At 38.5% G+C, this 16,880-nt stretch overlaps 1 protein-coding gene across 1 annotated transcript in view; it reads left to right on the top strand.

Moving 5' to 3' along the window:
- The first annotated feature begins 212 nt into the window (after positions 1-212).
- adcy2a (adenylate cyclase 2a) overlaps positions 213-16,880 on the top strand; it is a 56,872-nt gene continuing 40,204 nt past the window's right edge. The window contains exons 1-3 of the mRNA XM_072394641.1: positions 213-770; positions 3,992-4,189; positions 16,222-16,383. Of these exons, the coding sequence (XP_072250742.1) occupies positions 231-770; positions 3,992-4,189; positions 16,222-16,383 (900 nt within the window). The 5' untranslated portion in view covers positions 213-230. The remainder of the gene's footprint in view (positions 771-3,991; positions 4,190-16,221; positions 16,384-16,880) is intronic.

Genomic DNA, 16,880 nt, shown 5'->3' on the forward strand with positions numbered 1-16,880 from the left:
TAATGTTGGAAATTCTGCCCTGTTTTTCTTGTTTCTTCTCTCCCTCTCACTGGCTTACTTCTCCATGTCGCTGCACCTTCTTTTTCTTCCTCCCCTCCCCCTTAGCCCTCTCTCCCTTCCCTCTCCCTTCACTTCCCTCCCACTTTTCTGTCTCACTCTAAAGAGCACTCAGTGTCTTCGCTTCGCTTCATTTTCCACCCCAATATGTTGGCAGGGGGAGAGCGAGGAAGATGCTGCGCTTTTCTCTTGGTGCGTTCTTGCCACCTCTCCGGCCAGCGCACACTGCCTCTGATTCAGACTCAGCTTTCAGTTGTCTCCGCCTAAAGGACTTGCGAGAGGAGGTTAAAGAGGAACCGAAGAGCAAGCTGGAACACAGGGGCTCTCACTCCAGGGTCCCCAACAGGAACACTAGCAGGAGAAAAGAACAGAACAGCAACTGCTCTTCTTCAGTGATGGAAACTACTAATACCTCAGCAGTGACTACCACCTCCTCCTCTTCTGGATTCCCCCCCTCCTTTTCCTCCCGGTCAGCTCCAAGATCCATGTGGCAAGAGGCAATAAGGAGGAAGCGGTATTTCCTTGACCGGACAGGGGAGTCTGGTAAAGTGGATAAAGGAGGAGGTGGTGAGCAGAAGACGAACAGGTCCCCGGACTGGCTATATGAATCCTACTATTGCATGAGCCAGCAGCATCCTCTCATTGTGTTTTTGCTCCTCATAGTGATGGGAGCCTGCCTGGCTCTGCTGACTGTTTTCTTTGCTTCAGGGCTGGTAAGTTGCTCATTCACAACATGCAGAAATTAACAAAAATTTGGGACCATGTATTGATTTACATTCCAGCATTTCCTGTTTCTGGGATATGAATTACAATAGTTTTATGTGTGAGAAATCCATCCAAGTGTTTGTACAGGTACATCTGGAAAGTGTGTGCATGCACATATACTGTCAATTCCACAGCACAGAAATAGTGTCACACAAAGAGCCATGAAATCTACTCACAGACTTGCGTATACACACACAAATACACATGCTTGTGCACTATGTATATTCACCCACATGTAGACTCTCACAGCATGCAGTCCCCATTGCAGCACTAATGTGAAGTGAAGGGTGAGATGGAATTGAGGGGGGAAGATAAAGGGCTTAGTTATTGTCTGAGCTGATGGTTGACTGAACTACAGAGGAGATCGGTTTTACTCTGTCACAATTTTGACGGCGTTATCTTCGCTTTAAAAACCTGAATAATGCAAAGCAGTGACAGCAAGGCACTCTGCGAAATAACCTGAACTAAAATAGCAAAACTATTTTTAAGTGCACCCTTTGATTTGCTTTCACTTTGAAAGCAAAAATGGACACAATTGGTCCACTTGGTAATCAAACTTTGTTGTTCCTCACATTGCATGAGGAGAAGGCCTCTCTTTTTCTCGTCTCCGCTCAGTCTGCTAAAAGAAGAGATGAGAACAGAACGCTCTGTAAGAGACCGTAAGACCAAGTGAGCGCTGACAGTCTTTGTGCATCACCTGAATCCACCAAAACTTAATTAATTTATGAAAGTTTGCTCTTGTAGTGGCTGTACTGAGAAAAGTCAGTCGAAATAGATGCGATATAGGCTTTTGTTTTGATTTCTTTTATCCGATTCTGCACAGTAAAGCACCTGCACTGTGTTTACGCAGTAGAATTATTGAGCATTTGATTTTTGATGATGTTCTGCCACATTTTGAAACCAACTAGTTTAGCTCGTTTAATAAGCTGTCTTGTGAATATCTCATCAATAAAAAGCTAAAATAACAAGTCACCCAGCTTCAGCACAATCAACTGTGAATGGGTGATGAACAAACACTGTAGCTAAAAAGTTAAATCAGCCATGGTGGGCTGCCGAGAATAAATGTGCCTATAATGAATTTGATTTCAAATCACTATTCCCCTTAATTATTTTGGACATAAAGGGCTCTACAGGTGGTAGAGAGGTTTGTCACGTAAAATGAACAACAAGATGGAAAAAAGGAAATGTTTTCTCAGGATAAATAACTTCATAATTCACTCTTCTCTTTCTATTAAATCAAGAGCCAATTTAATTCCCTAATGAGTAATGCAATTATTTGTGACTGCAATAATCAGTGTTGAAATGGGAAATCCCATTCACTCAAAAACACCCATGTCATTGAAGTGCTTTTTTTTATGGTCTTGACCAGAGAAAGGTATTTAAGTGGTTAATTAGTATTCATCATAATTTTGACTTTGAGCAGAGCATAAAGTAGTTCTTCATGCTGTATTCAGCATTGTAGCTGACAGCTTTTGTGTCAAAAGCTGTGTTAAAGTGTGAAAATATATGTTGACAAGCAGCTGTAGCAGTTGAGTCAAGCACCATTGTCGGGTCAGAGGCATTAATGCTCCTGAACCAAATGGAGATCATTAGTTTAGAGGAAAATATTTCCTGACAATGGGTGCAGAAACTATGCTTTCCATTAGGTCTCCCTTTTTTTTTTTCTCCTCTCCGTTGTCTTTTCTTTCTTTCCATTGTCACACCATCTCTCATTTCTTTCTGTGCCTTTCATTTATATCCCTTCATCCCTCCATCCGACTGCCTGGCTGACCTAAATCCGGTGCTGTTTTGAAGCGCTGCTCTGGGCAAGATAAACTCTGCGTGGCTCTCTGCAGCCACATGCGTGCTCTCATGTCTCTGTGTAGGGTTACAAATGAAGAATGATGGCGCTAGGAACAAAAGCATTATTTAGCAATGAAAGCGAACCGATAGATGGGTCATTAATTGAAAATGATGGGCCGAATAAGAAAATGCTTTATATTCTTATTGCATCAGTCATTTTCTTTACTTTTTTACCGTACCATCGGAATTGACAACAACACTCTGTTGGGATATATCAGCACTGTTATTTGTCACAAGAGTTTAAAGAGAAGTGTAATAATCATTCATTTAGATGATGTAGTCCTTGCATATGTCAAGGGTATTTTGAATATTTAGCTATCTGGGGGCAAGAAAAGATCAAATATTCTCCTTGGATGAAAATGCAATATCACCGAACATTGAAGCCATTATGAATCTGTCATGACCCTTTTCCATCCCCAGCATGGGGAAAAACTTTAATAAAAGCAAAACCTTGTCGCACAAATTTCTCATCCCACTCCTGTGTCCAAATTGATCAAACTCCTGAAATTTGTATTTGAACTTCCATATCTATTATACAATTAGATAAGGGTGTATCAATAAGGCAGTAAGAAATCTGTATTACGTGTGGCTTCAACTTGCTACAGGTCAGCTCTGAGATGGTTTGGGTTTTCTTCACTCCAAAGGATGCTCTTTCAGTAACTTTATTACCTTGTCTTGACAGTTGTGTATTTAACAAAAGATCTTGGCATCCTCCCAAAATCTAATAATTGGAATGAAAAATTCACGTCAGTCATCCATGAGTTTAAGGTACAGGATACCAGGATAGGTATTATGCTTGATACGGTTTTTATGTATTCATGCTTAAAAGATTCACATGAACAAAATTCTAAATACGTCACAGAAATGCAAGCAATTAAAGTTTCACCATAATAGAAAAAAAATATTAAATTACATACATTTTACATGTATTTATTAGCCCAAAGGTTGTTATTTAAATGTTAATTTTCTGTTACAAGTCTCTTAAAAGGGTTGTAGTTAGATGGTTGTACTTGTGTGTGTGTGTGTGTGTGTGTGTGTGTAGATATATATATATATATCTCTGGACTTACACATAGTCCTCTTCTTTGCTTGCTTTTAGTTGCAGGACCCTTAAGAAGAAAGAGCCAGGGAGTGGGATTTTTACACCAAATTAGTTGGTTCCCCCTTAATAAATCTGCTATTTTAGTTTCTTTTCGTCATATAATCGTAATACGCAAGCCTAGATTTCCCCAATTATTATTCTATTCCCTTGTAAATAACACGCGTCTTTTCCTCTTAAAGTGACTGGTCTCTGTTCTGTTTTTATTTTCCATCATGTCCTTTTCAGGACGTTGCAGACCACGTGGCCTTTGTAATCACCGTGCCCACAGCGATGGCTATATTCCTGGCAGTGTTTGTACTCGTCTGCATTGAGGCCATCTTCAAGAAACTTCTACGCATTTTCTCCCTGATCATCTGGGCTTGCTTGGTTGCCATGGGTTACCTTTTTATGTTTTCTGGCGGAATCGTCTGTCCATGGGATCAGGTAAGACAAAGGGATTCATTCTGTGGTGAATGTGTTATACATAAGTTACAAGCTGTGATTTAATATTTGTACCTCCTGTTTTATTGCTAGCTTTATAAAAATAATAAGGTTTTAAAGGAAAAAAGTATTCATGATACTTAAGTTACCACCCCAAGATGCTGTGCTACCAAATTAAAGTGAACTTCTGTGATGGTCTTTGGCTGCAGGAATTATCCAGAAACTTAAATTTCCGGACGTCCAGTAGGAGTTGTTGTCCAGTCTTTATTTCTGGACTGCCTTACCTTGGCATTATTCTTGCAGTTTTCTGGTATTAACTTCTTTCTTTAATTAATTCCACTGCATTTATTTTGTGAATTTACCGTGATGTTTTTATATTTCCACATTGTTCAACATCTACTATGTTTCAGCAAATGGGCAGTCACTCTGGCAACCTTGTGACTTCCTCTTTTCCTCAATGATCTCAAAGTTTTCAGGCACAGAAGTAGCAAAACAAGCTTAAATCATAAAGCTTTCACAGTTTGAAAGTATGTTTTGTTTCTGGTGTCCAATGTTCTGTTTGTTCCCTGTTTGCAAGTGATCTGCTACAACCTTAAGAAAATCTGACATAAATTATATTGTGTTGATCCCCATTTCACTGTCAGGACATGGATGTGAAACCTCTAGTATTGTATGGTGGTATCTTTGGGTCTGATAGGTTGTGGTTTGGTGCCTCTGTGAATCAGGCTTTTAAGAAAACATTACCCAAATGCTCAAGTTGACCAGCATCTCAGGAGTTTGGAGATCGTGTCAACAGCTTGAACTCTTCATGGTGTTCCATGAACTCATCTTGAGCAGTGTTTGTGTTACAGTTTTGGTCATTGTCCTGTTGGGGGAAGCTGTTGTTAAGAGGGAGTGCAGTTGCCATGGGGGAGATGTTGTGCTAGGTCTGCAACAATGTTTAAGATGGCATTGTGCGTTTAACATCTGTCTAACATCCATATTTCATATTATAACGCCTATATTATATTCAGAACCTGAGGTACTTTTGGTTGGTGTACTTTTGGTTAATCTGGAAACAGTTTTTCATAGATAACTGAACATATATCAGGTGGAGTGGGCAGGTTTCATTATATAAATTTCAAGTTCCTCCTTTTTCTTGGTTATGGTCACCTCTGGATGTGTTGGGTGAAACTGTTGTAAATCAGCTTTTGTAAATCAATACGCAATTTTTGGCCACACATTAATCAAGGGTCTGAGTTCTCCTCTACAGACGGTGCTGGCTATGCCCCATGGAGGTTGCATGAGGCATGGATGTACTGTAATCCATTCTATAAACAGCACAGCCTATTTGCTACATTTTTTTGTCAAGATTGTGTGTTTGAGAAAATGCTTGGAAAAAAAAAGAAAAAAAAAAGTTAGTCCTTGCCCCATCTGTTTTTTTTTTTTTTTCCAATGAGCTGTGTCATGTATGCCTATGTGATATATGTGCTACTTAGTACAGGAGTATTATGTCTGCAGTTAGATTTGACAAGATGAATAACCAGTGGCCTCTTCATTGCTGCCACCATATGCATCCTGCACCAGGGCTCATTGAAAACACCACAGTACATTAGATCTACATTACTTGAAAGCTGCTCTCATTTAGCTGTACTTGGCAAAACAGTTACCTATTGTTGACTCAAAGATCACAAAGGTGTAGCTAAAGGTGCAACCGATTACACACCTTTTCATTCATTTCCTCTCTTGTGCTCACTGCAAATGCTTGGCCATTATGCCATTACTGCTCTCTTGCTGCTTTATCTTAATCACGTTAATTAACACTTTTTGAAGAGTGGACATTGTTTGCAGATTTTGCAGCCTTTTCTATTTATTTATTTTTTTAACGGGGTTGTTGCCATCATGTAGGTTAAGGAAGTGACTCATTAGCATTCTCACACTGATCCTCCTTAGTGCACAGTATTCATTATTCTCATTTTCCACAGATGAACACAGAAACGATACTTCATGTATCATTGAAATGAATGTGAGTCACTTCTCTTCATGAAGTCCGTAATGAAAAAGCTTTGAATAATACATATGTGCTCTTTGCCAATAACCTAGGCAAATTTTTAGGCCCCCCTTGAGACATACAGGTTTGCATAATAAAACCAATAATTTGGGGAAAAAAAAAAAAGAATCAAATCTCTCACACAAAGTTCAGGAGCTGGCATCATATTTTCATTACAAAATTATTTTGTCATTTAGCTTTCTAGCTTTATTTACTCTGACTGTTTACCACATGGCTGAATTAACCTGTCTCCTTGTTTTACTTACAAAACAGAATTATGTTTAAACAATGGAAAGTAATAATCCTGCAGTTTTCAGCCTCTGAAGTTGACACAGTGTTTAAAGAATAAGTGAACCTGGGAAAAGACTTAGATTTTAGGGTCAGAGCACATAAGACTGGAGACAGGATGGCACTTTGAAGGTTTATTGAGTAATTCACCCTTAAAATCAGGATATCAGTGCACTACGCCCAATTGTGGCATATACCAGCTGTTAGACATCTCGAACACAATGGATATCAAATATTGGTGCTTTAGCGACCAGAATTCACCTGTTGATACTATATGCAGAGCTTGTCAGGGACAGAAGCTCAGCTACCAGTGGCTACTAACAGTGCAAATAATCAGATCATAAAAATACTAAAAGCTATGTAAGCAGGGTAATATTAATTTTAACTTCAATACTAACAACATCAAAGACCTGCTGACCACATGACTGCATCTCATTTGATTAGGCTCATATTGTCCACCTTCTTCTGAGGAAAAGCAACTTCAGCTAATTGTCACATACAATTGCCTATCGCACAACGTAATATTCACAAGGGAAGCATCATTATAGAATATGTGTGTAATCAGGCATTTTGTCCTGACTGATTACTTTTAGTTTGTTAATAACACTATTGATCAGTTTTTAGCTCACGCATTATCACTGTGCCCATCAACTCTCTCTGTGGTTAACCGATGTTGTGGACAATTAACCTCTGGGGAATATCCATAACTGGGAGAGTACCTTTTTCATTTTGTTAAGATGACAACATTACTTACTGGTTGGATAGCTACTTACTCAGTGAATTTAAAGAAACATGCTAGGATCCTGAAGAAAGGTTGCCTCTGAATTGAGTAATCCTGCATTGCCGTGCCGATGCCGGGCATTCTGAAACTTCCTGTCCCCATCTACATGTTTAACACAACATGGCTATTATAAATTTGTATGACAGAAAAATGACAATTATAGGTTAGTAAAAGTGGCTGCAGGAACAATTCAGTAATCCATAGAATAGTTTACTATTAAAAGTGCTCACCCTGTTCACTTCTAAGTCTTGGCCAGCATGTCGTTGCCATAAGGTTATGGTAAAAACACTGGACTGCAGGTCCTAATCTGTGGAAGAGGGTAAACATCAAAGGCAGTTATTTAATTTCACAGTAAATGTTTATGAATTCCTCTTCATTTCCTAATCCATTGTTGCCAACTTTATAGAAATTTTTAGTGGGGCAGATGTACTACCCTGGGCAAATTTTAATGGTTTCATATCATAAATGGCGCCTATAGGCGTGTTCTGCTGTTGACATCCGTTGATAATCACCAACAGCACAGTTCACCAACAGCACAGGCACACCTTGTTTCTCATTGCATAAATATCAACCTCATTACCTAAACTATTGAGTTTGTGCTCCTTTGTTGGGACTGATATAGACCGCTTTCCGTGTCTTCTTTGACAAATTAACTCCATGCATATAATATGCCAAAATCTTTCTTTTTTTCTGTGGTTTAGAATTCCACAGAAAAACATAAGTGAGGAAAAGTTATTAAAGTCTTACAAGTAGTTAAATACTGTTTAAAAAGAAAACCCATTGGACTTGCCTCATCAGTGCAGTCCATCATTAACAGCTCTTATTCTAGAAATGAAATGTATGTTGATGTAAATCTGCAGCTTCCTCACCATTTGGAAATAATTTATTTCTCTGCACTAAAATCCAATATAGGTGTAAATATTGAAGATGACATCCTAGGTATAGAGGTTACGTTGCATGCATCGGAGCAACCCTAGAGAAGTGTGTGAACCCTTAAACTATGTGCTTCTGACTTGTTTTGCTTTGACCTCAGTTATGCTTATTCCTGGGCTAAATAAATTCCCTGGACGCTGAGATAAAACACTTCACAAGTTTTGTTTCCAAACTGGCACACAATTTTGCTTTACAGTACCACGACTCACAGAATAACAACATACTTTCACCATAATAAATAGATAATAATAGAAAAAAAAGAGTACACTTTTGGCATAATAAAGTTGGTGAGAAAACACTTTTTGTTATAACAAATGAAGTTGAAGGGAAAACACATGACAGATGCAGCAAGAGGCGGCAACTCTATCAGGGGAAGTGATGGAAAAGTGATGAAGTGTACAAGCAAGACAGGAAAAAACAAACAACAGATTGGATTTCACTTTTTGAGAGGGCTCAGGGAAAAAAACACCCAGTATGACAGACAAATGCTTCATTAAAGATTCAGTCAAAATGAAAGCTCATTTGTGAAGGAGTTGGGTAAAATGTAGAACAAAACATGAAGAACTGTTAAACATTTTAGTGCTGCAGGTGTCCCTTTCTAGTGATTCCTGGTTGTCTTGGAGTTCCTCCTGTAATTTCACATATTGAAGCTTAGCAGTTGTTCTGATAGTGTCCTCTATTTCTACAAATAGCCTCACATGAATAGTAAATCTCACAGCTAATTCAAGGCATGTTTCTTCCAGTGGTAAACAATTGCACAATAGAATGGAATGAATTTCGAATGCAAAGCTTAGTAGTCCTTCTGTGGGATTCATTTTAAAACTCTGCTCATGTTCCTAAATGCATATGAAACGGGACTAGTCACAGACAAAAAAAACCAATGCCTCTTGATAGTAAATAACAACGGTAATATGTTGCTTAAAAGATTCTTTGTGACAGGCAAAAACTGCCTCAAGTGTATCTATTATTTATCAAAAACAAAGCCAAAGGTGCTGCCAAAGCAGAGAAACCCAAATCGGATAAATCAGACGATAACAAAACTGGGCAGGGGCGGAAAACAAGACTCAACTGAAATACAAAGGTCCAAACAAGCAGAAACAAAATGTTTCTTAGACAGTAATCTGGTAAAGATAAAGAAAACTGCGTACTCCTGTCACAGAGCCACAGACTAAAATGAACTAAAATGTTAATGACACCAAAGGACAGTAGAAACTCCCACTGAGCTGAAATGAAACGAGCACACATATCTACTTTTTTTTTTCTTTTTTTTAAAAACCGTGTGGCACAGAAACTCCCAAAAGTAGTTAATTAGGCTGATTTCTACTTGGCTTCTTTTTTTTGGCGGGGGGGGGGTACAGTTGGTCACCCTTGTAAGACAAACACTGTTGCATTATTATTTGCAATCGTGGGTGAAGTGCTTCTCGTTCAGGTTCTTGATTGGATCCAGACAGATTTAACCCTGGACTTTCACCTCTGTGTCCAATACCAGAGCGGGCAACAGCCAAGGGACAAACATCTGAGATCTCAAAGCAGTAATCTAAAAACAAGTGGATGGTGGTGCATAGGCTGACCATTTTGTATATTCTGTCTGTGTGTAGGATTATTATTATTATTTGTTGAAACCATCCTCTTTTCATCATGATCTTTTTAATGTGACCGTGTGGTTTGTTGCTATTATGGCATTAATAAGGTGTACATGTATTCCTTCCAACATGCCTTGAGGAGATCTTTCAAGCTGAGTTTATTTTTGCCGTTTCACCCTCCCTCATTACTGTTAAAGTCCTTTTGCTTATGGTCCTAGATTTGGAGGGTGCTGTGTAGTTTCTCCTGAGCCAATTATATTAATAAGCAGTCTTTGAATCTGTAGTCACCTTTGGGTTACTCTGCAGTCGCAGTGCAAGTGAATATCTGCAACAAGAGAGAAACTAAGAGTTTTGAATTAAAAGTTAGCTGATTAAATGTTTCCTGTGCTGCAGCAAAGGCAGAAATAGGCGCACAGTTAATTGAGAGAGGAGCATGTTCTCATCTCCTCATCTGTCATGCATTGTGCTAAACTCATTAAGAATGATGGCTTCTTCCAGTGTCTTTCATGTGGTGTTACTGTTAAGTGGATGTAAAATGTTGCTGCTCATTGTCAAATATTAAAAATGCATAGCACGAAAGAAGAATATCATATTGTTGGGCTTGTCGTATTAGACTGGTTGTTTCTCATATACCCGCATGCACAGTGATGTACTTTGTATAACAGAATGATATATTATGACATTTCATTTTATAAGTTTTCTCTGGCCAACGTCTTCAAGCTTCTGCAAAATTTTAATTATAACCAAATAATGGTTGCTACACTCAATTGCCAAGTCTCACCATAAGTTTGAGTAGTTTTACTAATATGTGTCATACACAAAATACTTTTTAACATTAAGAAGTACCCAGAAGCAATTTGACACTATAGGTTATACGGTGACATGGTAGTAAGTTAAGCAGTGGGCGAAAGTTTGAAGGAACAGAATGACAACAACAGAAATATAATATGAAATAACCCACTGAGCAAAAAGTGGTCCAACCAAGAGATGGGATTCCTGCACCTCTGGGTGACTAGTTCAGAAAAGCCAGAATGAAAGACTTTGTCTGGTTGCACAGACGCCAATAGAAAAACTAAGATGAAGAAATTGCTTATATTAAAAAATATTTTAATATATTAGCTTTCAGAATTGTGAGCTCTATGGTTAATTATTGAGTTTAACCAGATTTATTACTTTTGTGAAAAGGGGGACAAATTCTTTGATAGCTATTGATTATAAATTCATGAGCTCACCATAACTACTGCTCTCATGTCCGTTAATAATCCCAAAACTCAAGTCACCCAGTAGCTGATACATTTAAAAAAAATATATATATATATATATATATATATATACGTTAGGTTATTTAAATTGACTGTAGTATAAGTGTGTATGGTGGTTAATCTTTGGACTTGTGTCCACAATGTCCCCTTATTTATCGGCGTATGTCATCAGCAGATGACTGCATGATGATATTTTTATGTCTTTAAAACAAGGTTGTAATGAGCTGTTAAAAACTGTGTGACCTTTAATAACCTTCATTGATGGTACCTTTTTATAAAGTAAAACTAAAATGGAAGGTCTCGGCCACCAAATATTCTCTGTTGTGTTCTGCTAACCATCCCCTCTCTCCCAAAGAGTCCATTTTCAAATCTGAAATCAATTGGATGCTTATCCTTTCCTCACAAAGCCCTCTCTATTTGCTTATGTTGAAGATGGTCATATCAGCATGGTCTAGCATCTACCCCTCACTAAGAGATGTGTGGACCTCATCTTTCTTTCCCTCTCTCTAACTCTTAGACACACATGCCAGATACAGTTATACGCTGGAGTTCAGCCAATCTCATTGGAGTTTAAAGTAGAGGAGAAGAGTTTTGGTAGGGGAAAAGCCCTGTCAGATTGGATAGAGGGCATGGGGACATGAACCACTGACAGAAAAGACGGGCAATGTGGGTGATGAAATGGAGGAAGGCAGAGGAAGTGAGATATTTGATTTAATCCAAAGAGAAGGACTAATATTTTTTCAGTGCTTAATTTAGTAATTAAGATTGGCGTGCCCAGACTGACTGCGGAAATTACAAACCAAGCACTTTGGCTGATAGTCCCTCGTCCACTGCATTTAATTCCACATCTTCTCTATAAATCAATAAAGCTGTCATTTTACACAGATTTGCCGAGAGTAGCTTGAAATGAAATGAGCATCTATCTACTTCGGCGTTAAGTAGCAGGTGGGCACACACAGCACATGATCGCATAGACAACCACACACACGTTGCACATTGTAAATCTAACCTGTAAACTAATTTCAGGCACAGACTGTCGACTAAAAGCCTGATGTAATGTGACACTCAGTCTCCATAATTGGTTTTATGAACCCTCCTCATTGCCATTATCAAGGAAATGATTCATGGGGTAGAAGTAAAGTTGACTGTACAGCAGAGGACCTCAAAAATAGCTTGTCAGAGGAGAGGGTCCTTGTGTGCTTTGGGTCCCCAAAAAAATTATTTTTTATGGACATCTGGTGGCCTAAAGATCTAAATGACTGAGTGCTTGTAGATTGATATTCAAAGTTTGAGTCTCATAAAGAAAATATTTTCTATGTGGCATCCTACATCTGTTTTGATGCTGCACGTGTTTACAACAGTTTTGGCTCAGTGTGGTTTAAATGAGGTAAAACAAAGAGGTCTGACGAGAATTCACTCTAATACAGTTACTTTATAGCAAAACCACAACAGCCACAATTGTCAGGGATGGTCTAGGGAACTGCAATCACTCACTACCCTTGGGACTTGTCTGTTCTCCACCTATCTAGCCTCTTCACTCCTGTTTATTTTTCTCAGGCATGCTTGAATTATTTCTATTCCTATCTACTTACTTGTTTTTGTACTTTTTACAAATAGACAACCTGTATGCATTTGGATCCTAACTATTGCTAACATTTTGGAACCGTAACATTGTAAGAATAAAGTAAGGCGGCACGAAATCAAAGCTCAGTCAGGTGGGGAGAAAGTTGTCTCCTGGGCTGAAGTACTCCCACTCTGAGATCAAAACCACAGGAAATTTAGAGGATGAGTCCAGCCTAATTAATCTTTCTTTTGCCATTGTCAAATAAAATGATTAATAATTTTTAAGTGTGCTTGTTTGTCCTGAAGGAAAAGTAATGTGAAATGAGGACAATGTAAAATGAGCATGCTCAAACATGGCGGAGGTACAGATGTTTTGAATTTCAGAAAGTGATGATTGACCCTCTATGATATAAAAGTGTCATTCTTATGTTTGTTGGCCAGATGTCGCTGTAATTGAGAAATAAACAGATTAATGATATTAACTAATTTACCAGGAGGAATTTGATTAAGTGTTTTGATCAATGAAGCCTGAGAGAATGCCATAAGAAAACACCAAATTCGTATAAAAATGCTCATTTTTGTTCTAATTACTAATGAAAGACGCAATGTTACTATGAACGCTGGCATGCCTGAGATGACAAAACGTGTAGACAAGATGGAGACAAACTAGATGAAGATGAGTGGCTGAGGTGGGAGGACGACCTTTGATCAAACACATACATTAATTAATGCTTAACTGCAAAATGTATGTATATATAGAGTATGATAAAGAAAAGTGATTAATTGGACATGCATGAAAATACATAAACAAAAACATACATTCAAACTTAAGTAATTAAAACAAACAAATTTGAAGAAGCAAGAAACTTGTCTCTCTGTCTCAACGAGGTTATTTAGCTGCTCATAGCTCCATGTGGAAATAGCTGCTTCGCAGAATATCTGCTTTGTTTTGTTAGGTGGACAAGTCCAACCCCAGGTCTTCATTTGTTCACCCAGGCTGCAGGAATCGAGGTGTATTGTTGTTTTTAAGATAATATTTGGCTGCCTGAACCATATATTTTCCTGGGTCTGACCAAATGTTTTTGGTCACTAGAGTTTTTTTTTTTTTGCCTAAGAAGTGCATTAGCTTTTAATTATGTGTTTATGATGGGTAATCCTCTCCCTCTGGTGGATTGTCCTGTCTTTGGGTTTGTGTCTGTGTTAATGGGTGCACTCTGAGCCTCTTTAGTTTCTACTCTTGTCCTTCAGCAGTATGTACGTGGGATGATGACCTCTCTGTGTCAGCAGGTTAAATGAAAACAGCAACTTTCCATGAGCCAAGTCCCTGAAGCCTCACATTCTGCATATAGCTGTGTGAGTGCCTTCTTGGATCTGTCATAATACTTCTGCTGTAACTGCTGTGGAATTCTTTTTGGATTCATCTTGCAGCTCACTTCATGCTGCAACTGATGATGTGTACATGGAAGTCAGCCAGCAACTCATGAGCATGTGTCCTGGAGATGGAAGTTGTCAACTGGTCTATTTCTGTATTCCAAAAGGCGACTGAAAAAAAATTGTGGACCTTAATCCGGTACAAGACTCTCAGAAATGCCTTGCCCAGCAAAAACTACCTTTAGTCTTTGGCTGGATGTTGTGCTACCTAGTCTGTCAAATGAAAAGTATCTGTCATAATCAACAGTGATTATGGAGTGCCTCTTATTCCAGATCAAGAGAGTCAGTGGAATGGCTTCCCACGGTCTCTCTGGAATCGTGTGATTGAGAATCAGCTGCTTTTAATCAGATAATCGCCTGTGTTTCCAAAACTCTATCACAGCCTGAGTACATCTTCAGACTTATGGCATCCCTCTGGTATGGGCTTTATAAAAAAGATATTTTAGCACAGGTAAATCGGTGTCCTTGATCTTGATGAACCTGGTGTTATTAACAGGTACAGCTACTGGACACAATGGGGACCTGAATGCCCATCGCTTCTCTGAAATTATTGTCCTTGGAACTTGAAGCTGAATAGGATCACTCAGTTTCTTCTCAGTGCGACTCTGAGTGATTTCTCCCTCACAGTTTGAGAATAGTTGTTGAAAACTTCAGTCTCTGACCTTCTCATCACTGTTGTCATGAGCACAGTCCTTCACAAGCAGTCTCAAGTCTGTCACAAATTGTTCAAATGGCTCAGTCGCTCATCGTATTTTACAGTATCTTTTGCATGATGTAGGCCTGACCAGTTGTTCATTTTCAGTAATTTTTTTCAATGATCACATATTATGTCACTTTGGCAGGTGACATGAGACCTAAGACCAACCAACATAAAACTACATAATGCAGTTAGTTGCATTGAAGAGCAATAAGTTGAAGATATTTGAGAATTTTGACAGCTGGTTGCTAAATAATAGGCTGTCTCATCAATAGACCACTAAGACAAGGAACTATATAGCTGGTCTGGAAACTGAAACCCCTGAATTGTAACCACATACTTTGGAATTTTTCAGAAATAAATGCAAATTAGCTTATTTTGTAGAGTCGGAATAGCTTAAAGAAAAGTTATTAAACAAAAACAGATTTCATAGTGAAATAAAAGATAAAGCCATAAAATCTAAAATGCCTCTTCTTTTCTGAATAGGAACAGCCACAGTTTGCAGTCTGTAATTGGTGTGTTGAACTGTCAAATGTAGAATTAAAGACTGTAATTGGGATCAGGGTGCCAGTTAAATTTGACTATTAATGCTAATTTTTAAGTCATATTTTTCAGAGGACACACTTTAAATCAACTGTAGATATGAATGTGTTTTTTTAATAAAATAAATTCTTTACAGAAGAATTTCTTCTTTTAAAAATTGTATTTATTATTATTTATTTTTAATGGAAGCATTTATTTTAGGGGAACAGATCCTCCTTAATATTTGCCTCAAATGGTATTTGCATTCACAGCTATAGCTGCTACTAAATGAAGCAGTAGTGCATGTTAATCACCCCAGCTTAAACAGAAGAGGTGCTGTTTCAATCAGTCTCTCTCTCTCTCTCGCTCTCTCTCTCTCTCGCTTCCTCCTTCACCTCCCTCCATCTCACTGCCACCAACTCTGTATTCCAGCTTTCCCACAAGCCCAACAAATAAACCATGAAAGGTTAACCAGCACCTGGCTGTAGCCTGTGAGAACACTGGCCTCTTTCTGTCCATGTATGGCAGCAGATGACAACTTAAACCCTTCAACTGAAGGTGCCTTAAAAGAAGTATGTGTGTGGAAGCACTCCCCTCGCTACATTAGAGGTGTTAGATTTGAAATGTTAGAGCTGACTGTCCCATTGCTGCTTCCTGCACTCAAGAGACTTTAGGAAAGCCAACATGCTAAATGTACTGAAATAGGTTGATCATCCAGGGCTCTGAAATGTACAGTTGCACAAAGTTGTCTGTTTTGTTCCTGCCACTCAGTCTTGTGATATGAGGCAGTTCCCTCAGTGTATGCTCTTTCCTAACTACAGGCCTGTCAACACTAATATATATTCTTTTACTTCTAAAAATGTTTTCTTGTGCATGCAGCCCTTTTCTTTTTCTCCTTTTCACTTCCAGCTGCAGGTGTATTACACGTATGTCTCTTTCTCCACAGGTGTCTTTCTTCCTGTTCATTGTGTTTGTGGTTTACACCATGCTGCCATTCTCTATGCGGGAAGCCATTATTGCCAGTGTTCTGACCTCCGGCTCTCACACAGTTGTGTTGAGTGTCTGCCTGTCCACGACAGCTGATGACATGGAGCCGGTAGTGTGGCAGGTAAGGTTGTCAAACTTAAATATGAAAGAACAAATGTTGAATGCACAGTGAACCAAACCCAAAACGCATCTGCAAAAGAACAGTTAACACATGTTGATTAGTGTTCCTGACTATGGTTTGATCAGGTGACTGAACAAGACACGATGTCCTTGTAGTAATACCAGTTGCATGTCACAAAGCATGAAGATTAGTTTGATTACTGGAAGGGAGGAAACTGCCTCTATGGCTGCTTCAGATCTACAAATTTCACTTAGCAGCACCTCTGAGGGTCACTTATATTCATTAGTTGAATATAAGTGAACATGTCTCGTGATTTGGTTATTTGTCCCAATTTAAATTGTCTACTTATATAGACTTACTATAGTTTTTAATTGTTTTTTATTTATTTTTATTCTATTTTTCATACATTGCAATAATCATTTGTCCTGTGCCATTCATTTTATAATTATTATCAATAAGAGTGGAATTGTTTTGTTTTCCCGACATTCCATCTTATC

This window comes from Leuresthes tenuis, unplaced genomic scaffold, assembly GCF_036924035.1.
Source record: "Leuresthes tenuis unplaced genomic scaffold, fLeuTen1.0.hap1 SCAF_10, whole genome shotgun sequence".
Classification (NCBI taxonomy): domain Eukaryota; kingdom Metazoa; phylum Chordata; class Actinopteri; order Atheriniformes; family Atherinopsidae; genus Leuresthes; species Leuresthes tenuis.